The 24,360-nt window shown below is 40.1% G+C and overlaps 1 protein-coding gene across 1 annotated transcript in view; it reads right to left on the bottom strand.

Annotated features, from left to right (window-relative positions):
- Positions 1-458: 458 nt before the first annotated feature.
- LOC127368829 (nesprin-2) overlaps positions 459-24,360 on the bottom strand; it is an 84,727-nt gene continuing 60,825 nt past the window's right edge. Inside the window, 22 exon segments of the mRNA XM_051410018.1 lie at positions 459-1,697; positions 1,881-1,966; positions 2,156-2,347; positions 2,429-2,557; positions 3,646-3,822; positions 3,900-4,102; positions 4,691-4,817; positions 4,972-5,114; positions 6,318-6,386; positions 6,849-7,137; positions 8,185-8,376; positions 8,727-8,864; positions 9,569-9,751; positions 10,069-10,219; positions 10,466-10,656; positions 11,093-11,255; positions 15,977-16,143; positions 17,094-17,252; positions 19,571-19,726; positions 20,439-20,555; positions 22,182-22,379; positions 22,495-22,726. Coding sequence (XP_051265978.1) covers positions 1,490-1,697; positions 1,881-1,966; positions 2,156-2,347; positions 2,429-2,557; positions 3,646-3,822; positions 3,900-4,102; positions 4,691-4,817; positions 4,972-5,114; positions 6,318-6,386; positions 6,849-7,137; positions 8,185-8,376; positions 8,727-8,864; positions 9,569-9,751; positions 10,069-10,219; positions 10,466-10,656; positions 11,093-11,255; positions 15,977-16,143; positions 17,094-17,252; positions 19,571-19,726; positions 20,439-20,555; positions 22,182-22,379; positions 22,495-22,726 — 3,670 coding nt within the window. The 3' untranslated portion in view covers positions 459-1,489.

Below are 24,360 nucleotides of genomic sequence, written 5' to 3'. Positions count from 1 at the left end.
GGTGCCGACACAAATTGTTTTGATATTTCTGCGTGTTCAGATTAAACAAATGAGAAATGTGTTAATCACTGAGCTTTAGAGGATTTGAGGTATGTAGAAAGAGCAAGGCTCACTGTTTCCCCCTGCTTCCAGTCTTTAAGCTCAACTGAGCTAATTGCCTCCCAGCTTTAGCTCCACTTTTCGATCTTCTTATCTGACTCTTTAAAAGATTAAAATAGACAAATTATAATTTTTAGGGATTTAAGAGGTCATTTCACCTCTAAATCATCTGAGCTGATTGTCAAATAGAAACTCTGGTTTTAGATTTTTGGTTGTAATTCTACGATTTGAATGTTTTTAAAAGGCCTTTTCAATGACCAAAGAATATACTGTAAGTTTGCTGTCAATTCATACTTCATGTATTCATTTGTTCATCATCAGGGCTTCAGGCAATATGGGAAAAAAAAGCTTTGAGTAAATAGAGTTAAGACAATCAGTGTTTACTACCAGGAAATTAGAAGCATAAATCCAGCATTTGATGTTATAAATAAGCCTTATATTATTACGTTCTGTACATACACATCATCCTGCTAAATCTACAGTGTTTCAACAGTGCACTGGGAGGCATGGAAATGTCTGCTCACTATCTACTCAAGAAATAGCATCTAAAAAACAATATGAATATACAATTATGTGTATAAAAGCTTTAATTTTTTACTGTTGGCCTTTACATTCACAAATTCAACCAGTGTCTTTTGTTGTAAAAAATAAACTTTTTAGGAGTTCAGTCTAACATAAAAATAGATCAAGCATGCTTTTTGTTTTCAGGGTCAAGTTAGACAAAATTAAATGTTAACAATACATAAAATAACAACGAGGACCAAAGCAGGAGCAAAAAAAAATAGCAGTACGTGTTTAGACCATCAAATTAAGCTTTTAGCACAAGTTCAAGCAAGATAAAATATTGTGATTTCATCATCTTAACTTGTTTTCCACCTCTCAGTTATTATCCAGTGGAATATGTTTGCTGGCTTCTGCAGTGACTGAGGGATATTTCACTTTCTTACCTGTTACTGTATGCCTCTTTGCTGCCACTGCTATGTACTGTATGCTGCTTTAAAAACTCCACAAATGTCAAGACAACATCTACTGTATGACTTCTTTAGGGGAGCTCTTTGAGAGGCTCCAGTGATTTGTTGACTGCCATCAAGACCTTTGCATCATTAAACTAAAAACACCAGCATTTTTTGTTCACATGCAGTGATTTTCCTGATTGAAATGCAATCAAGTGGGTTTTGTTCGTGGAATAAATACAATCTTCTCTATGATCAAATCTTAAAAAATACACACTTAAATATAATTTCTGCACTTTGGACTTATTTTTAGAAGCCAGTCGCTTCATCAGCTTAACATATCAGCTTTATATGTCAGACGGTTTCAGTGTGATAACAAAGGTGGCTTGTGTTTCTTAACGTCAAATGTCTTTCTTCTATTTCCAAATATGTTTCTATCAGGTGGGCGGCGGGCCGTTTGTGTAGCGTAACATAGGGTAGAAGGACCGGGCGAAGTTGTTGGCCCCAGTGCAGCTGGGGTCGCTCTCCGACATAGGAATCAGACAGGGGAGGAGCAGGAGGAACAGTAGGAGGAGGTGGAGAGGGAAGGCAGCGCGAAGGGCCCGGTAGAAGAAGGACCGAGGCGGAGACGAGTCCCTCTTCTCTCTGTACGTCACACAAGGGACATGGATAAAGTTTATTATAGGAATACAAAATACACGCTATTAGGAATAAGTACACAAGTCAACAACGTAATTGCACTCTTTTGTAAGCAATGAAGAAAACTTTTCATCTACAAATGACAATGATATTACTACATTAATAGAATTTTGACGTCTTTCTGCGTACCTTTGAGTTGAGGAGCCTTTCTTTGAATTTGTGGCCTGAGAAGGATCTGCAGAGGCACTTTGGACCTCTGATGCAGATTCACAATCCTGAATTAAAGACAAAGAAATGTTATCATTACACCATCTCTTATTTCAACATACATAAAGTGGCATTTAGCAAAAAGAAAAAAAACCCACTAAATTCAAATGTCAACCAAGAGATTTTAATAACAATCTTATTTTAAATTAATTTGCTTTACAATGCTAAAAGTCTATAAAATGCTTAAAACACAATACCAAACGCTGTTGCAGGGTGCTGAGGTCCTGGTCCACCTGCCTCAGCAGCAGCTTCAGTTTACTGCCCGTGACGTGGAGTTTCTCCCGGGCCTCGTTGCTCTCCTCCACCTCCTCCTCAGGCTGGAGCTGAGACCACAGAGCCTGGAGGGAGGCCTGCTGAGTCTGCCGGCCCTGCAGCTCCTCCTGCAGATCCTGCAAACCACAAACATTAGAGATGGTGACGGTGGGTCCTAGCAGCAGGATACTCTAAAATACACGATTATATCTGCTTACTGTGAGCGTGTGGCGGTGTTGTTGCAGGGCTCTGACAGCTGTCTCTGGGTGACTGATGTCCACTGCATAGCGTCTGCTCTCTGCGTGGGCCAGCCACAGCAGCAGAGAATGGAGGGTTTCATGAAACTCCTGTATGGAGAAGGGTAAAGGGAAACTCTTACACTATTGATCTGTTTTAGTACAGTGCATTACATGATTTAACGTTAAGCAAGTTTTGACACAACTATACTATACTACTATACCTGATAATAACCTCAGGCACTAACACTTTCTTCTTAAGATAACATTTAAATTAGATTTATTGGCTTAGTTGCAGCAGCACAAATAAAAATAGAAACTATACAAGAGCAATTATACTAAAAGTTACAAGGGAACTAATAATGCAGTACCATCTCAAACAAGTGACATAGTGGTGTTATTAGTAGCAGCAAAGTATAGTTTATGTAGAGTAATATGATACTAACTACTATAATAGCGTACAGCAGAATATGTAACATGATAAGTAATTATACTTTGTATTTGTCTGTTATGTAATGCAACAGTGTAAAGTTAGTAGTATAATATAATATAGTATGGGATAATAAATAATAAAAAATAAATTGAAATGTAGTATTTTAGTATAGTATGTCAATATAGCATAGAATATCAAATATAGTACAATATACACCAAAACATAAAATATTGATATGTTGATTTGGTGTGCAGTAATTGTAAATTAGTCCAACAGATACAGTGGAGTACATGTAGTGTGTGTAAACTTTCTCTGTATTCAGCAAAACTCCCTTAAAAAAATGTGAGGAAATCTGAATTTGAAAATGCAAGTATTTATAGTGATTAAATCCCTGAAGCTACTAATACAGCAGTCATGTAAATTCATAATATAATGATGAAATGCTCGTATAGTAGCTGTATTTTCATTATTAACCTGCCTCAGTCCAAAGAATCTAAAAAAAGAAACCTCACAATAATACCTGTTAACACTTATATATCATTGTTTATGGACAAAATATGGTGGGCAGATTAAAATTAATGTCGAAAAGCTGTGGTATTTCAATACAAACAGCAGCTTCACTGCAACAGCTTTGAAAAGAATGAATGTATAAAGATCAGTTCATTTGAAATACATTTAGATTGAACAAAAGAACAATCCACCCTCTGTGATAATTTTTTACTTTTCACTTTACAAAAAGTCAACAGTCTCATGAATTTCTTCTCACCTGGCAGCGCATCAGCGTCTTCCTCAGACTGGTGTCCCACTGCTGGAGGCCTGTACATGCTCGGCTCCAGTCTCGATTCATACCCGCCATTCTCTCCTGTAGTTCTGGAGCTTCCTGAGCTCGCAGGTTCACAGACAGCATGACAGACTTGTAGCGAGTAAACATCTTCTGCATCTCCTGCAAGAGAAAATCAGTGAGCACAAACATACTGAATACTTATCATCAGATCTGTTGTATTCGGTGTTAAATTTCACCTTCAGTTCTTTAGCTCTGGCTGCCATGTCCTCAATACTGGCTGCTGGGTCGGACTGCTGGAGGCGCTCCAGCTCCGGGATCACATTTTCTAACCAGGAAGTGATGTTGCCAAGGTCAGACGTGAGTTGTTGAGGCTCCTGAGGGCCGGCGTGCTGGTCGGTCCTGGACTGAGCCTGGAGCAGCTCCCAGCGCTCAATCACACCTGAGAGAGCACAAACATTTACTGATGGTGGATTTAGTTTTAGTTTTTATCACAAAGTGCAATGAGAAACTCACCAGTAATAAATACTTACAAACAGACATTAGCACTAGTGGATGTAGATAGCTAAACTCACAGCTTGTCAAACAGAAATGAACGTCAGCAAATGAGGCTAGTTAAACCAAAACACAACATCTTTAGTGTGTTACCGTTGCATGGCCTTCCACTTGGATAATTTATTTTTGATACTGTGTTGTGTCTCAGGTGCTCTTTTTATCTGTCTGACAAGCTGGAATATCTTTGTCCACAGTATGAGTTAATGCTTATGGGTTTATATAACTATCACTTAGTGACTCATGGCATTATATGTAAAATACAAACAAGCATACAGCCTATTTACCACAAATCACTTCACAGCTAACTATTTTGCAAACCATACTGCTGTGTTTCTGAATTTCAAATGCATTTCTGTACTGTTTCAGGCATCCATTCGTTTCTATTCTTTTAACCCGATTAGTAGTAAAGTAGTAGTAGTGTTTGCGTTGTGCAATCCATCACATTAATCATGTTATTTTTCCAAGCGTCTCTCACCTGACTGTTTGTCTGAGGCAGTCAGTCCCGTCAGACCGAGCTCTTCTGGCTGCTCCTCATCATCCAGGATCAGCGAGACTCTTTTAATGTCCTCGATGCTGCCGCTGCACTGAGACATGAGATGCAACTGGAGACACAACAAATATACTGTTAGTACTGCCAGCTGCAAACATCCACACGCAAGTGTTTAGATTCGGTTCACTTTATCTATGACAGATCACCGGTTTTTAACTGGTATTGGTTTACGTGTAGCCATCATGGGTGATATTTCTAAAACGTACATAGCCCTGCTTTAGGGGGGTGCTGGTGAGGGTGGGTGGAGCCTCAGTTTGGCCCTCTGAGTCCAGCCGGAGAGACTGTGTTTCTGGATCTCCCTGTGATCGCCATCTAGGAGACTCATGTACAGCCATAGACCTGCTTGAAACTGAAACACAAACAAACAAAAAGTTAAACCACAGACATTAAAGCACAACGTCCTCAGCTACAATGTGGCAAAGTCCCTTAAACTAATTCTGTTTCCTACCAACTTACCAACCTACCAGACTTTGAATTAGGGTATACTGCATCATTAATTAATATTATTTGGTCAAAAAGACATATTATATACAGGCCACCAGACTCTCAGCTTAGAAACTTTTGGTTCTGAATGTTTGGCAAGATTTAGCAAATGTCTCAGTTTGCAAGCTACAATTAGCTTTGTATTTGGCACAATTTACCATTGTCAACTCAATTAATGGATCTGAGGGGAAGCATAGACACTGAAAGAACATTTATGGTGATCCAAGTAGCGAAACTTTACGAGGAGTTTGAGCAGCAGGAGAGAGAGATTGTGGCACCAAAGACCCAAAGCATGGAAGCTGCAGCTGATACTTTAGTAAAATCAATGTGAACAATCAATGTTGAAGAAAAACATTAAGCTCTTGTTGTTCTGTGTATTAAAACAATTAATCACAGACACCGTGTATAATTCAGTGGCCAGTGAAGGTGGCTGATCATTTCAAAGAAGGTCTTGTTCATTTAGGGTTACTATATATTTGAGGGGCATAAAAGACAGGATGTTGATGAAAGGCCCTGAAGGAAGGGGCTGAAATTAACACAACAAAACAGATAGGGCCGGTGATAAAATGGTCTGTTGGGGAAAGACACAGGTAAACACAAATTCTTTATTTATGGAAAAATAAATGAAAGAGATCCATCCAGATTAAAAGTATCCAGTCACCAATAATTTATGCAATCATGTGTCCAGTTAGCTTTAATCAAAATCAACCCGAGTGTAAAAAATTTTTTTTTCAGGGAAATATAAGAAAAAACTGACCGGTATTTGAGATTTTGACCTGTGATTATATCCTACCCATAAGCCAGCTCATGAACCATTTAGCATTCAAACCACAGAGTTTGTAAGATAAAGAAAACCCTTTAAAAAAAGAAAAAGAAAGAAAAAGGTATGTTTGCTTCGGCATTAAAAGATTTTCCGAACCACACATACGTACAGGAAGGATCAGAGTGGCAGCAACAGCACACCATGCAATAAGATCCCAGTGATGCATGAGCTGCTGAAAACGCATGTGACCATGAAGAGCTGTGAGCTTATTTTTTAAGCAGAAGTTAAAGATGTTCTGTTGCCTACCCAGGGAGGAGGCTCGTAGGGCCTCCGGGGCTTCGACAAATTCCTCCTGGCTCTCAGTGAACTCCACCTCTGGGAGAAGAGAGGGGTCAGACTAGAGGTGTATAGATGTCTATGATTGTAAGCCTAAACGTTTAATTTAATGGGATGTCATACATAGTTAATCACTTTCATTTTGGTATGGCTACCAGCAAAACTTAAGTAATCCTTTTCCAGTATGCCAGGAACATTTTTAGAGCTTTAACTTGCATTACCACTGGAGAAACCTGGATCTAAATATCCTCGGGCTCAAACTGTTCTTTTCTGGTGTTTCCAGTCTCCCTTTGAGTACTTGTCTCGTTCGCAGGATCCATTTAAACGTCACATGTAAGGAACAAAACCCAGCAAGTTGAAGTGGGTGGGGTCCATCACTCGTTAGGATTCCGGTTTTACGACCTTGTGACATTTAAAACCCTTACGGCCATAAAAACAAGGGAATGTGAGAGTGTGTGAACATTTGCTGTACCATTAATCTATACGACACTGTAAATTTACCAGATAGTGCACTGAAGTAAGTTCTATCCTCCTCATCATCTTCTTCGTCCTCATCATCCTCATGTGACGATGACCCTCCTACGTCTCCTGTGTGGTCCCACTCCAGCGGCAGGGAATCCACGCTCACCGGCGTCTCCCTCCCTGAACGCTCCAGCGGAGATGCCAGCAGGTGGGTGGGTGTGGCCGGGAGGCTTCCTTGGCTCCGCCCCAGCCACGGTCGGCCAATCAGCTCCAAGCTTGACTCCAAGGAAAAGGTGGTACCAGAGAGCTCCGGTTCTTCATTGATTATCTGAGGCAAAGATATAACATGTATTCAGTCAGATGTGTGATCAATAAAGTAGTATTCAATCTAAAATGCTGCCACAAACTCTTTTAACGAAGTCTAGGAAATCTGATCCCATTAGAGCTTTTACACAGCAGCCATTTTGACATGAAACAGTAAACAGGTGTTACTAACAGTCAAACAGAGTCAGGGTGCAGCTGTTGTGCATGTGGGTTCACTGGAAAGACTCAGCTACACTAAATGGAACAGAACATTGATTGGTATCATTGGTAATATCTGTGTATAGCCTACTGTTTCATGTCAAAATGGCTGCAGTGAAAAAGGTCTAACGTTGAAACTTGGCATTGGTTTTAAGGCTTTGCATGATTTCTAGTCACACAGCTCAAGATCGTCCATCAGGGCTGTCACTCGGGTTGTCTGTGCCCCTTAACTGAGGCCTGCATGTAAGCAGTGCTCACAGTCCCCTTCAAGATACCGATACCATACTAACAAAATCTGTACCATCTCTTAAAAACTGACTTTTATTAAGCATTATCCTAGATTTTAACCAGTTTTGTATTCTGCTTATTGTTTTAGTGTTTCATTGATTTTCATATATTTATTTTGTGCTCTAACCCTCTTTGTTACTCACATTATTCACCATATTGTATTGTTTATTTGTTTTACTGTTAAGAACTTTGTAACTCTGTTTGCCAATCAAACAGGTTGGTACTGTGATATATTTTCCTTGGATATTCTGTTGATAAAGTTTCTTATTTGACTTTAAATAAATCAATAAATGTATTAATAGTTTTCAATAAATCAAATTTCAGTTTTCCTCCCAGGTCTCATTTTAGTTGACATTGTGAGCTAGTCAGTTCAAGTTAGCACCAGAATAAGGATTAAGTTTAGGCAAAAAAATAAAGTTGAACAGGTACAAATATGAATCACAAGTGTACAATATAAAAGTCAGTATAAATTGAAAAATCTAGATTTGCTTGTTTGGAAAAAAACTGCATAAATTAGGGTATGAATGGAAGAATGGATGTAGTGTATGTGTGTGCTCTAGCTCACCGGGGGCTGGCTGAGGCGCTGGTGGAAGCGGACCAGTCTGCTGAAAACCTCCTGGCAGTAGGAGTGCAGCTCCTCCAACTCGTCCTCTATTAGCGCTGCATCCTGCGGTGAGCTCTTCTGGATCAGATCCTCTCCGAACACTATCAGCCCATCAATGCGCTCTGTGTTCAGGGTGATCTCCTTCTGGAAACTCTGCAGGAAGAGGGTTGGATGTGTAGGATGAACAGAGACTGAGTCAGGAAAATGAGAATAATGCTGAGAATCAAACACAACTGCTAATAGTATCTATAATAGGGCTCCGGTAAATATACTTAAAGAGAAACCTTCTAAAAAATCTTAACATACAGTTCTTCTAAAGGCTGCAGAATGTGAACTGACTAAAGAAATCTATTTTCCATTAGATGTTTTGGTTTTAACTTCTCCTTAAGAAAAGCGTAAATGCTTAAGAAGAGGCACATTTGTTCAGAAAAATGAACTGAGCAGAGCTTTTTTGTGATTCAGTTTGATCCTTGTCTGTATGTGTGTCTGCAGTGTGTCCTCACATTGAGCTGTTGTATCTTGTGATGGACGTCGCTCTCTGAAAAGTGCTCGACGTTGGTGAGCTGCAGGTCCAGCTCAGTCAGCCACACCAGCATGCTCTCTCTGGTGCCTTCAAATTCCTCCCTCTGGCTGGTAAAATACTGTGAGGAAGGTGAAGGAAAAGATGACAGGCATATATTTATTATTTTCTTTTTGGGGCATTTTATGACACAAGTGTAGGGAGGGAGAGAGATGGGTAGTGATATGCAACAAAAAATGTAAACTGGGGAAAACTTCATGGTGCATCTTAAAACCACCACAAATGCATTTCTCCTCAACAAGCTACTTTTGCTAAAACCTCCTGCAGTTTCTTGAGTTTCACAGTTCATTCTTTGGACAAACAATTGCCATCCAGTGTCCATTTACTCTGGGTTTTCTTTTTCAGGTCTACTGCACTCATGTAATTTTGAGTTTTAATGTTCTAATGTTTGATTTTATGTTAAATGTTTAGTGTCTTTTTTTTCTTGTTTAGCATCATGTTGGAAATCTTTGGCTGTTATGTTGAAGATCTTTAAATGAACCAGATCAAAAATATATAAAGATAAGACTGATAGAAAGAGGAGGGAAGCAGACAATGAAAGTCTCAGTCCAGATTTACACCCAGGATCTCAGAGATAAAGTAAATGTCATTCTAACATAAATATGTGGATACAGTATGTATGTAGAACACAAAGTGACACACAATAAGTAATTCAATTAAAATGTGTTGAAGAGGAAAATAAACAGGAGGGTGTGATGATGATACATTTTCCTCTGCGTTTTTAACAGCGCTGCAGTGTCATGCCCTCTCTGTCCTGTACTGTACCTTGAGTCTGCGGAGGATGGCAGCCACTCTGCGGTGCAGGGTGTCCCAGCGCCGGTTGCCTTCGTGGACCATGGCTTTGAGCTGGCTGGCTCGGTCAGTGCGGTTCTCCCTGACAAGGCGGCGGTACTGGTTATTGACCAGTTCCAGCTGCGTCAGCCGCTCATGAACCTGCCTTTGGAAACCCTGAAAAGAACAGGGAAAGATGGGATGAACCATGGATTTAGGGGAAAAAACTATTTCACAAAAAGACATTTTATATAGACCAGGATTACTTGATTCATTGAAAAAACTAATCAGAAGATTGAATGATAATAAAGTAAGAGCGTTTTTCTATAGTTATGGTTGTGCAATAGCAAGAAGGCAAACACCCTTCAACTCTGCCAAGTCAACAATTCACAAACTTAATACAGACAAATGAGAATATTTCATTTTGCGAAACAAACAAGCAAACAGAACGCAGCTACTTCAAACCTCTTCTATCTGCTGACCTCACAACTGACCTCAAACTTCTTGAGCTCCTCCTTGGCAACAGTATAAAGGACGTCTGCAGAGTTGGGGTTGGCAGCGGTGCGCTCGGCCATCTTGAGCCAATCCTCAAACCGTGAGTAGTCATCGAGGAACTTGCACCAGAGTCTCGACGTCTCCTCGATCCTACAAGGAGACATTGTACTGGAGTTACAGTCCGCTGTGGAGGGTTTTTTTTTTATAACACATGACAACTTTTCTGACCTATAAGTGGACTTCTTTCTTTAGTAGTACACTAAGAACCCAAAGAAGTTAAGTTTTCCTATTGTGTAACATCTTGTATGCACTGATCTCACTGATTTATTTGTAGTGAAAGATGTGAGGACACCGTACAGTATTAGTGTGTGTATGTGTGTGTGTTTTAGTTCCTACCTGAGCCTCCTGTCCAGAGCCATGGCACAGATGGTCCTCCAGCGCTGGTCCAGGCTACGGCTGGTCTCCTGCAGGGAGTCGCTCTCCGCCTCAGTGCCGCCAGCAGCATCTTCATCCCGCAGCAAAACGTCGCACAGACTGAGTACTGACGCTACGCCCTCCGTATGCTGCTCGATGTCCCTCTGCAGCTCCTGGACAGACACGTTGACGGACATGAAGACAGGCATTGCATCAGTCCATACCAGTGAAACCATATGCTAAACATCAGTCCACAGACGTACAGACAGACGACAGGGGCTCACTGCATGAGACCACCACTCCCAAAATTAAACAAAGGACAGATATGAATTATTAATCATAAAGACAGACGAAGAGTGAGAGGGAGTGACAGTGAACCGGAAAAACAAGCGTGAGAAGAAAACATAAAATTAAAATGTAACTTTACAAACAATAAAGTAACTGTAAAGACAAAGAGACGACACAACTAGAAAGAGTGAAACACAAAGAATCAAAGAGGTAACCTCAAAAACAAAAGTTTAAACCACCGGTGGATGGGCCTAGCAATGATAAGCATTACAAATGAACTGAAGTGAATTGATATGTGTGGTTGTGCGTGTTTCTGTGTACCTGCTGCTCGGCCAGCCTCTTCTGGATCTCCTGGTGGTGACAGACGCTGTAGGTGATGGGTCTGGACAGCTCGGCCTCCATTCGAGAGAGCCAGGAGCGGAGGTTACTCATGTTCTTATCCAGCTGCTGCACCGTCACCAGAGTCTCCTTCAGCTTTTTCACCCTATACACACACACGCAGATTTATGAACTGTACGATCCAACGTTCACATTACGAAATCCATATTCGAATAAGCACTCATGACAAAGATCTGTACTTATTTATTAGGACTGAGTGTGTACTCGGCTGTATCTGGTATAGATAATGTATTTGAGTACATTATCTACATTATTACACACCTACAGTAAGTAGGTGAGTAGCATATATTTTATAAAATAAAGATACATTTGCCAGTAATCCACAATAAAACACAAGCAAGCTAATATTAAAGGAATATATAAATAAATAAGACATTTTTTTTGTGGCAAATATATCTTGTGACCCCAACCCCCCAGGGCCACCGAGCCTTTGGGATATTTATTTTATTCTATTTTATACACATTTAAAATGATAAGATAGAAAGACAACAGAAAAGCTTGTAGGTAAATGTTCTACTGGATAAAGCATATCTTCTCTTTGTATGAGACAGTTTTTGTACTGTTATTTGTCCCTGACAAATAAATGTAATTAAAAAAAGATTAAAATAACAAAGACAAGAACGACAGACAAAAACACAAGGAAATAAAGACAAAAAAAAAGAGCAATAAACAATGAGACGGAAAGAAAGGAAACTGAATGAAAAGACAATAATAAAAGAAAGAAAAAAGAAAAAAGAGACACAAAGAAACTGAAAAAATAGAAAGAAAGAAAGAAAGAAAGAAAGAAAGAAAGACAAAGAGGAATAAAGAAAGAAAGAAAAGACAGACAGACAGACAGACAGACAGACAGACAGACAGAAAGAAAGAAAGAAAGAAAGAAAGAAAGAAAGAAAGAAAGAAAGAAAGAAAGAAAGAGTAGCTATTCACTGACCTACAACATTCTCAGGTATCTTACACTAGAACTCCCAGTCACCATGGCAACTGACCCCCTTGTGGTCACACACACACACACACACACACACACACACAGTGCCACACTGACTGGTGTCATAGCAACGCTTGGGACAATACAAGCTCTCTTCTCAGGCTTAAAAGCCTGAAGTGTGCCCCATTTGGGAGTTTCAGTTAATTTCCCATTTGATCCTTCCTCTCCTGTCGAGGTCCAGCAGGGTCTGTCGGGGCTGAGAGGGAGACGCTCTCCACCAAAATAATAAGCACTAAAAAACAGCCGTGAGTGTAAGTGGCAGGCTGAAGAATGCATGAAAGGGTCCCAACAGATGCCGGACATTGGGACGGCTATAGATAAGTTGAGTGTGTGCATGTGTGAGAGCCCTTTTAGATCTGTTCTTCTGGAGATCCGGATATTTGTTATAACGAATGGCTCTTAGTTCTTTTAGAGGTTCGTTTAGATTTCAGAGTAGAATCACAATAAAGTTCATGTAGAGTATTGGAAAAGGTTATGTTAATGGTTGGTTGAGAGTTTTATTCCACTTTTGATTACTTTTGAGTACTAATTAAAACACGTCCCTGGTACTGAGTATTATATGCTATTGTAGATTCATGCTCGGCTTCTCTTTGATCAAACAGCTTCTGATTGAAATCATGTTCTTGTACTTGTGTTAAGACAACATTTTAACATTTGAGAGCCTTGGTTTTTTTTGTTTAATGAACAAAATGTTTTGTTTAATGGCTCTGAGACTGCAATTAGGCACAGTGGTGCTTTGAACTAAATACTAACATCAGTATGCTAACATGCTTACAGTGACAATGAATATTTACCAGTTTCATAGTCTTGGCATTTTAGCGTGCTAACATTTGCTAATTTTTCCAGAAAGTACAGCTGAGGTTGATGGGAATCAGTTTTGCAGGTATTCACGGAGTCATGGCCGAAAGGTTTCGTAGAAACATTTTTTTCCTCTAAACAAGGTATCAAAAAGAAGTAATGTTTTGGTCTTGGTACTCTGGTATCGCATTGCCACTATCCAGCAGTTTCAAACAATATCAAGGCTTAAAGATTAGTATTGCCTACATGCTGATCAAAAGAAAAAACAGTGAAAATAATTGGTACCAACTAGTGGGTCATTCTACTTGATCAGATATTTCCTAATATAAGTTATAACTTTGCTAATAAATAACACTATTTTACGTAGAAACAGTTGTCATAAAGGAGCTTATGTTAAGGCTGTGGTTCTGAAACTCTGGCAGAAACCAATAACAGTTCCTGACTCCCACCTCACATTCTTTATCAACCATTATCAATGATAGGCGAATTAACTAATTAAAAAGGATCCAAGTTGAGTTTTAGTTAAATAAAGGTCACTACAACAGCATCAGCTTTTATTTTCTCCTACATAAATTATTTTCATTAAACTTAATTGTACTCCATATTTTTCCCCTGGTCACCCAAAGCCAAGATCAAGAAAACTCACTTAATTCCAAGCTCTAGTTAAAGTTCAGGAATAACGTACAGTATATAGTCAATGGAAGTTTGTGTGTGGTTTATGTGGCTTCACGTTTATGGCCGTGTAATGAAAACATAATAGAGTCAGTGTAAATTCTGTCCAGAAAATACTCTTCCCCTCTGCAGATACAACCATGCTAGTCAACTAAATTGTCTGTTTCCCTCTTTCACTCCCTCTCTACCTCTGACAGCCTAACAAAGACCAGCAGCTTCATGCGGAGGCCCAACAAAGACACAAAAACCCGGGCAGGGGTCCCTGATGTGGAAAAGGACAAGAGCAGAATGGATGGAGAAAACGGAGCAGAAAAGAGCTGGAGGATAAGTGAGGATATATGGTTGGAGGATGAAGTTAACAAAGTACAGCTGACCACAGGAGGTCTCAAAGTTACTCAGAGACTAAACTCCAACTGACATTTACTCTTGTCGATGTAATTATTCTCTATTTACTGTACGTGTGCTTCTTCAGATTTTCTTTTTAAACTCCATCATTCTACTTTTAAATAGATATTTATACTTTGACTTTCAATGTTATAACTGATTACATCCATTCGAGAAAACTGATTTTATGAACTCGGTTAATTCACTGCATCAAATTAGTTGTTGCTAGCCGGTGAACTAAAGGCCTAAAGACTGCAATATGCTTTGTGTGGATGCTCCCAAGTTCTACCGTAGCAGTTTCCACATAAAGGGCTACCATGCTTACAGGCATACATACTATTCAATTGGAAAAATGTGCAGCTTAATCATTTTAACATTTTAAGAATCCCTGGACAGAATCTAAAGCTGCACCAATAACATTTTTTATATCAACCTTAAAGGGGTCGCTAGCGGAGTTATCATCCAGCTCTTTCGCTTAGTGGGAACGTATTAGCTAACCTTAGCTAATAAAATGAAACCCCACAAATTCACAACATAGATGTGTTACTTATAACTGTATGTTAGACAGGCAGCTGTCTGCAGTAAAGTGAAGCTGAGATGGACCCAGTGTACGCTCCCTTTCCAGCACCTAACGGCAAAAAGACAAAGTGAGCGACTAACTTCTGAAGAAAAGCAAAAGAAAAAAATTTTCTCAGAGTTGGTGGAGCCCAAACCAGAACTAAAAAGAGAGTAAAATGTTGTGTGTGTTTCAGCTGGATGTGCAACTCTGTGATAGTGAGCAAAACACCTCAGAGGGCAGTAATATCACCGCCGTGTGTGCTTTACAGTTCTTTCTATGAAAATCTATGAACGTAGCTTTAATTGTTGTAACCTGACTGTACACATCAACTTTTACTCTACTTAAACTAGCCTGCTTAGTCGTGTCCTAATCATTTATGTTGTGTATCTAAGCTGTACAAAACTACAGAGATAATTCATTCCTAGTTGGAATAATTCCTTACATTACTTTAAACTATTGCAGAACTTAGTTGTATTATTCTCAGTCCAATAGTTGTTACAGCATTATCATTCACAGTATTATAAGTATTACTGTTTATGTGTAACATTTTATTTTATCTTCTAATTTTAAGTATCATTTTGTACTCCACTTATTGTCTATAGCCCAGAGTGACTGAAGAACACTACTCCATCAAAAATTCAGTTACAATATTTCACCTCTTGCCCTGAGTCTTTGAGGGGGGCCTCACTTTGAGAATCAGCGATTAATGCATGCCGACAGACCCATCCCATCCCAAACTAACCCACCCTTCCTCATGTCATCCCACGCTGACAGACTAGAAAAGGGGGGGGGGTCGGTGCGGACATGCGGACATATGGTACTGTCTGAGCCTGAGGGGGGCTGGGTGGGTTTAAGAGTGAAGTCTGTATCTCCAGCTCTTCCACAGGATTGTCCATCTGTCTGAGGGGGGGGTCTGGGGCAGTAACAGTTGATCATCACAGGGGCTTAACCTACAGTCTACTCTGTACATTAGAAGCCATGTATTTCTGAAAGCTGCAGAGCATGACTGACACAACAGCAGGTGGGTGGATTCGCATTAGAGCTATTGTTTAATTACAGGCTCGTAGTTAAAGCCTTTTAGTTTTTAATGATGCTTTTTAGTTTGGCTTCGCTGTGAAAGGTGCTCATGCGGAAGGATAATTATGGGGGAATTTTAGATGAGTGGTACTCTGCAGAACGGAAAAACCATCCACCCAAACCTACATAAAAAAATCTACACTTAATTGATTGAATTGAACCCTTTCACTATTTGCCTCTGAAAAGTGCTGATAACCACACACTATCTAATAACTTCCAATGTTGTTTACTTACCTTTTGGGTCTTCTGGAATATACTTGATACAAAATACACACACATGCATGTAAGTGTGTACCTAAATCACTTCTCTGACAGCTGTGACGGCTCTCACCTGGCTTCAATCTGGTGGAAGAGGTTGTGCCAGCGCTGGTTGACCTCCAGCAGCGAGCCGTGGACCTGCGTCTGCTTGGCCTCGTCACTGGCTAACAGCAGCTGCTCACCAAGCTGCTTCAGGTGGCTCTTATTCTCACTGAACAGGTTGATTTCCTCCATGCAGTCCTGTGGAAACATGACATGATCAGATTAGGCTGTTTTATAAACAACATGTGCGAAAGAGAAAGCAGGAAAACTCACAAACTGCATCTGTCCAAAGCAAGCAAATATATTTAAAATTAGACTCTTTGGATTCTTGAAAAACAAATGAGTCATAAGGATATTTTTCAGTAGTGGTATTATGTACAATACCTGATTTACCCACTGTATATTACTGGATGTGAACACCCAGTTTCCCTTTTTCAGTGTCCCATTCACTCAGCTTGCCTAACACCTGTTTCAACGCCCTCGAGCAGTCGTTTATCGCCAGGAAGTGCCATCTTTAGCTATTCAAATAATGTGTGTCTCTAGTTTTCTCATTTCATGTAACAATCATAAACAATGATCCTGCAATGTTCAAACCAATTATTATCTATCTGACTAAATGAGCATGCTTCATGATGAGACAGGAAGGTACAAAAGGCTTTCAGTCACTGAAACAAAGGGCACGCAGCCATTACATTCCAGGCCACCATCTGTTATAAACGGCATAATGCATGTTGCTCATGTATGGATTTTAACCTGCTCAAGTGGCGTCCAAGTGGGTTGATTGTGAGAATTTCAGAATGTGTTATATATATTACAGCGTGCATGTAATATAAAAGTTTTATCATGTGCATACAAGAGTGATAATATCTCCACTGTAAACTCTAATCCAGCAGTCATATTTGAAGTTAGAGAACTACTAGAACTGTCATATTTCATCCAAATTAATTAAACAAATAATGCCACTCTAACCAATGTTATACCCTGATATAGTGCTGGGTGGATATTTGTACAAATATACTCAAAAACAATCATTTCATAACGGTCAAATACTTATCAGAGAGTATCAGTCTTGTTTCATGAAACAATATGAAAACACCTGTTCCGCCATGTTTGGATAGGAAGATATTAATATTCCTCAGATCTTATACCTTCTTTAGTTTCTCCACCATTTCCTCGATGCTCAGATCTCCGTTGTGGCACACCTTGTTCTCCATCTGAGTCAGCCAATCGCAGAACTCTTTGTTCTTGCCGTTGAAGATGGTCCAGGCATTGAGGCGGTCTGCGATTTCCTGCCTACGCAAGGATACCTGGGAACAGAACATGTGATAAAACCAATTTCTACCATCATGCTGGTGGTAGGACACCTGTGGCGTCAGCTAAGCTGCAGTTTGAAAAAGAATAAGTTGTGGATGACTGACAGCATTTAGGTATCAGATGAGTATTGGTTTAATATTAACACTAGCAACTTTTTATGCCATTATCATGCTATTTTAGGGTAACCAGATGTAATCTTTCAGGGACAAACCAATGACAATGGTACTTTGTCCACACCAAGCACTAAACATGATTTTCAAACAAACCATTGAGCTTACAACATTCACACCAGCAAAACAAATGTGTCCCAGTTACGAGGTTAATGAGGTGCTTTCTTTGACAAATTTAAAATAGAGTTGCTGAGAACAACTCCATGGTCAAGTGTTTAACATGTGCAGGCCCGGGGGAAAAACAACACAGCAATGCCATGGATTTTGACAAATGTCAAGTCTGAAAACAGGGTCATTTTTAATGATTCTTCCTGGTATGTATCCAGGATAATCTGACCTACACAACAGTACATTTTGTAGATTTGCATTAGGACACATAACCTGGCAAATCACTGAAGAAAAATCTTTCAAAATCTTGTAGCTTTGTATTAAATAACTGTTCAATATAACAGATTACTTGGTACAGGAGTGAATAAAAACAGTCAAATTAACTGAATTGTAACTAAAGTGTTTTATTGTATTACATATAAGCATTTAATCTCCATCAAAGTCAGTAATCAACTGAATTGAAAGAAATCCCTCAGGGGCTGTTTGATAAAATTAACAAGGTCCATTTTCCTAATGACAGCTTAATGGCATGAAAACACCCCATTACATAGCTGAGGAGGGGGCAGATGATCTTTTTGAGGTTAAAAGGGCTTAGCGAGCCCACAGGGCATGTTTGAACCAGCTATATTTTACTGTTCAGTGGCATTTATTTGATTTAAATGAGGCCTTCTTTGGTTTTAATGTACTAAACACTGCTGGGCCTTTTGGACGCTGGAGAATTTAGGGTGCATTGTGAGCTGCTGTCACCCGTGAGGACTTTGTGCTTCCCCTGGAACAATAGAGCCTGCCCTCTGAATCCCTTTAGCCCAGCCAGGCCATCTGCTCATCGGACTCATTCCAGTGGCTTCCCCCACCTACAACCTGTTAACTATGCAGAGGAAACTGTTGTGGCTCAGATACATGCCCCCCAGCCATGTCAGGAATTAATGGGGAGGGATGAAAAATCTTGTGTGATTTAACATCTGAAATTAGTTTGTACTTTCTCAAATAACCATCCAGAGGTTTTCAAAAAATAATGTATTATATATTTCAGGCTTGTTTTGGACAAACTTAAGATGAATTAATTGGTTAGGATGGGCAGCAAACATAGTTGCAGAGATAACAAAGAGACGATTACATACATAGCACCAAACATCAACGGAAAACCTGATGATTGGACAAACTTGCTGCTGTTGTTGCATCTGTGAATCCCAGTAACTCCTGCCAAGACAGGAGCAGGTGGCAGCAGCCAGCCTGACTGGGGATCCAATTAGCATGACTGCAAATTATCCCCTAACCCTAATAACTGACAAAAATGTCGCGAGCATGTCATAACCGTTGATTTATCAAGAACAAGAGTGTGTTTGTCTTTAAGCCAAAAGACTTAACTGTAGGAATTTGAACTTGTGTGTATACAGTAGAGCTACTTTCACCAATAATGCAGTTACAGAATTAACAGCCTGTTCTGTCTGAGAGTTTCATGTGATTGCTCAGATAGCACAGTGAGTCTGAGTCAGGAGCTAAATACAACCTAAAAAGCTGTGCAAAAGCCTTCAGTTTCCTTTATATGCTGATACAAGCAGAAAAATCTTTGGAGGCAACCAAATCCAGACGATCCCATCCCATTACAGCATGCATCCAACTGAAACAGTAGAGTTTGTGTTTCTGCACTTTTGTAGTAGAAATGTTAAGAAAACAAATTAATTTGACCTGCGGGGAGGAAAGTTGGTGTGATTTTCCCTCCATGAACCTGCACATGGTGGCTCTTTTCACACACAAATGAGTGTGTGTGTGTGTGTGTGTGTGTGTGTGTGTGTGTGTGTGTGTGTGTGTGTGTGTGTGAGTGTGTGTGTGTGTGTGTGTGTGTTCAGTCCCAGTGGTGCAGAGGCTTTGTGCTGCTGGTCACCGCCAAGACACCGCTGGTAGCAACTCTTTTCCCTCCTTCTCTCCCTCTCTCCTCCCCAGTAGTTCCTCTCCACCTGCACTCTCTCTCACTTTCTCTGGTTCTTTTTACGCCTCTCCCTCTCCCCTATTTCTTTTTTGTCAGCTCTCACCTTCATACACAGCTCTTCCCACTGGCCGTGGAGTTGTTCCAGCTGCTGCTCCAGCAGAGCAGAGTCACCGGCCGCGACGTACTGGGACAGGTCTGTCTTCATGGTGGCCAATTCCTTCAATCCACTGGCCAAACGCTGCAGAGAGAGCTCTGTCCCCTGCATAACACACACATATACACGGACACTTTAACACCCGCTCAGACGGCCATGTACAAGCTGTGTGCTCACGCTTCTCTCCCTCTTTCTCGCTCTGACTGTCCAGATTAAAGGGCTGTGGACGGGACAGGGGGAGGGTAGAGGGGGTAGAAAGGGGGAGGGGAGTGAAAGCATGGGGGTATTAAATAGGGGAAAGGGGGGGAAACTCAGAGGCGCTCTGATGCGATGGGGGGTAGCTACTGATGTAGTTCAGGGGTTTGACAACTTTGGCCAACTTTTAGACCAGTTGACTTCTTCCAACGGCTTCTGGGACTTATTTAGCAACTTTATGCTAATGTAATACACATTGTACAATGATAACTAATTTTCAGTGTGATAACTGGAATTTCCATCCAAAACGAAAGTCTGTTATTATACATCAGGTTATGCAATTAAGACATTAACACATCAGTAACCCTCACTACCTGTTTTTCTTCTAAATAAAGCATGGACACAGAGATAATCTGACTTTTATGGAAAATGTCTCCTAAATAGTGTCCTTCTCTGTTAATACAGAGAGTTTTGGGAGACTGTTTTCTTAGTGTCCTATTGCCGCTGTGGTAATTTCTCTCTTTCTCTCTCTGTTAAATTATATTTTTGTGAAATGTATTGCCACACAGAAAGGTCTAAATACTAGTTTTCTCCATATGGCAAAAAACTGTTTTGTATTTACCTCAGTGTGTTTCTCGTCCTCCAGCGGTCTTTGAGGCAGCGGCTGTTTTAGGCTTGTTTGCAGCTCATCCAGTTCGGACATGATGCCGGTTATCCCATCCTGACACTGAGACCAATTCTAAATAATCAGGAGAACATAGAGGAAGGAGTCATTTTAACAAATATCTCACACGTTATTATCATTGACATTAACCACAAAGTACCTTTATATATATACATATTTGTGAAAATCACTACATTATAACAGATGAAATAGGGACATAAATCACTGCAGAGGTAACCTGATTTTCTACATGCCATATAATAAAAGTTATATCATAAAAAATAATATGACTTTGGCTTTGTTGCCTTTGCATGAGGGATGAGATGACAAGGAAGTGTGCTTCCTAAGCAACAACATCTTTATGACAATTATATGATTACCAAGTTAGTCTCTTGCTGTCAGTTCTACTTTGTGCATTAATGCTACTCTCTGTGTGATCTTTGACATGTTGCTCAGAGGGATTTCCCTCTCCGCTGGTGGATCCTGTTTAGCTTAAAGGGGTTAACACAACTTTCCCTGACCTTACTGGGCCTTGGCACCAAAACATTTAAATGATGTATATAACACAGTGCATGAAGCTGAACAACTCATCTGTAATTCTCAGTCACAACCGTGATCAGTCAGAAGTTAAAAGGGGCAACCATTTAACTAAAATATCAGCAATGTCAATTAAAGTATTAACCAATCAGAATTTCTCCAACATTTCTGCCTGACAGCCAGGCAAAACACTGAACGAGTGGTATGCTTTGGTCCTACACATTGTATGTGTGTGTATTTTACTTTATTCTTATAGTATTTTATTAGATTCTGTGTGTGCCCATGCCTTACTGTATGGTATATGAACAATGCAGTGTAACAGTGATGGAATGAAAGGACAGCTGGACCGTCTCTGGATGTGGATCATGGATAGATTTGAGCTTCTCACGATCCCTCTTGGTGGGATGTCTGGGCCAGGGCAACACACTAGGTCCTGTGTGTGTGTGTGTGTGTGTGTGTGTGTGTGTGTGTGTGTGTGTGTGTGTGTGTGTGTGTGTGTTTGAGTGTGTGTGTGTTTGAGTGTGTGTGTGTGTGTGTGTGTGTGTGTGTGTGTGTGTGTGTGTGTGTGTGTGCGTGCGCGTTGGGGTAGGATCAGGGCCTGGATATGGGTCATTCAAAACTGACACCTTTTACTCTCTTGTTAATACTGTCACACATGCTCTTCTTGTGGATATTGTCAGTCAGCCCTCGATAAGCTACAACTGTAAGTTAAAATATGTTTCACTGGATTCTGCTGCTTGTTAAGGACAACTAACAATCAAAACACTATTTCTGAATGTTTGTAAATCGGGATTGGTCATCATCAGCCATCAGTTGAGGCAGTAAGGTCCCTTGGCTATTGTTTACGAATTAATTTGTATCCTGATGTTCCTTGAATGAGTTAAATTCAGAGGCATGTTAGTCATATTATCATGTTTAGTTGATTTTTATTTTATTTTATTTTATTTTATTATGAAAAGCTTCATACTTTAGGTTTTGGCGCTCCTAATAAGTCGAATGATTACATTGTATAAATTGTGACATCTAGATTTTCTTGCCAGTAAATACATTTTGTCAATGGTATAATAATTAAAAAAGAGATTTTATTGTAAAATATTTCAATATATAATATAAGATTTTATGAAATGAAAAGTCTTTGGCTTTGATGGAAAATCTGGCTGTTACCTGAACAGTTGTGTTGACCAGGTTTCGTCTCCTCTCCAGCAATGAGGTGGTTCGCTCCCAGGCCTCCTGTACGGCCTGGAGCTCTGACTGCAGTCGGCTCTGACTCTCTGACTCTGTCATGGTTTCACTTAAATGTCTGCCAGCCTCCAGTGTCTGAGTGTACACAGCGGAGTGCAGACCCAGTGCAGACTCAACACACTAGGAAAAAAGCAGGGAGACACAGTGCTTGGTGTTTAGCGTTTTACTATTGTGCCACTACAAAATAAGTTTTTAGGAATAAAGTGCACTTTCACTGGCACCCATGCATGCTAACCTGGTAGTCATCTGCACAGCTCCGTAGCTGATGCAGTGTGCACAGAGCAGGTCCAGCGGGAGGCAACAAGGAGTCAACGTCTCTCAACAGCTTCCACAACAGCTTCAAGCCACGATGGTAGACTCTCCACTGGCTCAGTTGTTCTTTTGTCGAGGACCTGCACTGGTCAACCAGAGCTACAGAGCTGAGCCAGCTCTCCCTCACACCGGTCACTTGTGCCATCAGTTCAGATCTGTGCAAGAAACAACACACGCGGTTAAAATTTGTTATATTTGGAGGAAAAACATTGGTATTGCTGTTGGCTATTGACACCTGTTGGCAAACCTGTTGACATCCATCCAAAAACATGCAATATATTCAATATAAAATGAGGGATGAGTGGAAAGGTTCTGTGAGCTCTACAGGGATATTGGGTTTTGTAAAATGGAATTTAGCATAGCACAGACAAAAAAATACATACAAATAAAACGGTAGAATGAGAAAAATTGCAAATGGGTCTGTCATAGTTCATTCACAGGCAGTTGCTAAATCAACACAAACTCAGCAGGATTTTAAGACAGTCTTAAAGCCTTAAAAAGCAATCCCAGCAGGGGTGAGAGAAGGCATTTTTTTTAAAAGGAGCAAAATGAAAGTTTTCCAAGCTGTAAAATTGATTTAAGGAAGCATTGGGGAAAGAAGAGACATCTAACTGTTCCAGAGCAGGAAACACCTGCACACACCGCATTTTGTTGTGTGTCAGCGTACACCCACTATGTGTGATTCTTACAAGCCAAGAAAGGAATTCGACCGGAAAATCTCAAATGTAATTACTTTATTAGGTGACAGGGTCTGTGAAGAGCACAAGACTACAAATTAAAACGCTGCGAATACTCAGACTTCTCTGCTGCATGGCACCCAAACAAAGCTAAATATTTTTTAAATGCTGGTGCCAGTAAGGTACCTGCTGGTTTTGTTCCAAATACCAAAAATTATTTGATTAGTAAAACATTCATCAATCCACAAATGGTAGATATACGATTATTGACAAATGACAACCCTCCTTGGATACATGTTCCTGTGACCATGATGAATCCCCTGTACCATCCAGTTTCAGGTTCCCTTTTTACTACTACTACTGAAAACTCAAATGGTCACATGATTGTCGTCATAGTCCTGTCTATTTGTTGCTTAACGTCAAAAGGTTGGGTCTAATCTAATTATGAGCCTGCAGAGGTTGAAAAACCTTGAACCTTGGAGACAAAAAGAGGGCGAGATGGACAAAGAAATCACTACCACAAGAAAGCTGACGTGCAGCGGAAAAATGCTAAACTCCTTTTGTTGAGACAGTGATTGATAATGACTGATAGCCGACATTCCTTAAGTATTTTGGTTTAGTTTTTGTCTGCGTTTTTTTTTTCTTTCTGTTAAATACTAAATACTCTGAAACCCACACAAATCTGTGAGCAGTCAGTTGACAGCGCACCACAGAGCAGCCTATAAGTAGCTGGTATAGCTGCAAGGCTTAGTGGTAATTAGTTCCCTCTTGACGCAACAATAAATTATTTCTCCAGCACTGCCTGTGCCTTGACGCAACTGACAATAAAATATGGCTTCTTTGTCTTTCAATATTTCAATGTGCAATCATAAACTATTTAATAAATTAGAATTATGGGTCTGATTTTGGTGCCAATAAGGTGCAAAACACCTGCGGTTCCTGTGAATCAGACAGCAATCAAACCAAGGACTATGCTGAACTGAGCATACTCCTGAATCTGAGGAATGCTATGATCCTTTGTGAATTTATTAACTTCATTCTTCTTTTCATTTTATCCTAAAAGGAGACATAGATGAAGGGAAGAACCAGGGACAATTAGGGCTTGTAAGAGG

This window comes from Dicentrarchus labrax, unplaced genomic scaffold, assembly GCF_905237075.1.
Source record: "Dicentrarchus labrax unplaced genomic scaffold, dlabrax2021, whole genome shotgun sequence".
Classification (NCBI taxonomy): domain Eukaryota; kingdom Metazoa; phylum Chordata; class Actinopteri; family Moronidae; genus Dicentrarchus; species Dicentrarchus labrax.
Note: the sequence above shows the minus strand (reverse complement) of the source record. Positions and strands in the feature narration are given on the sequence as shown.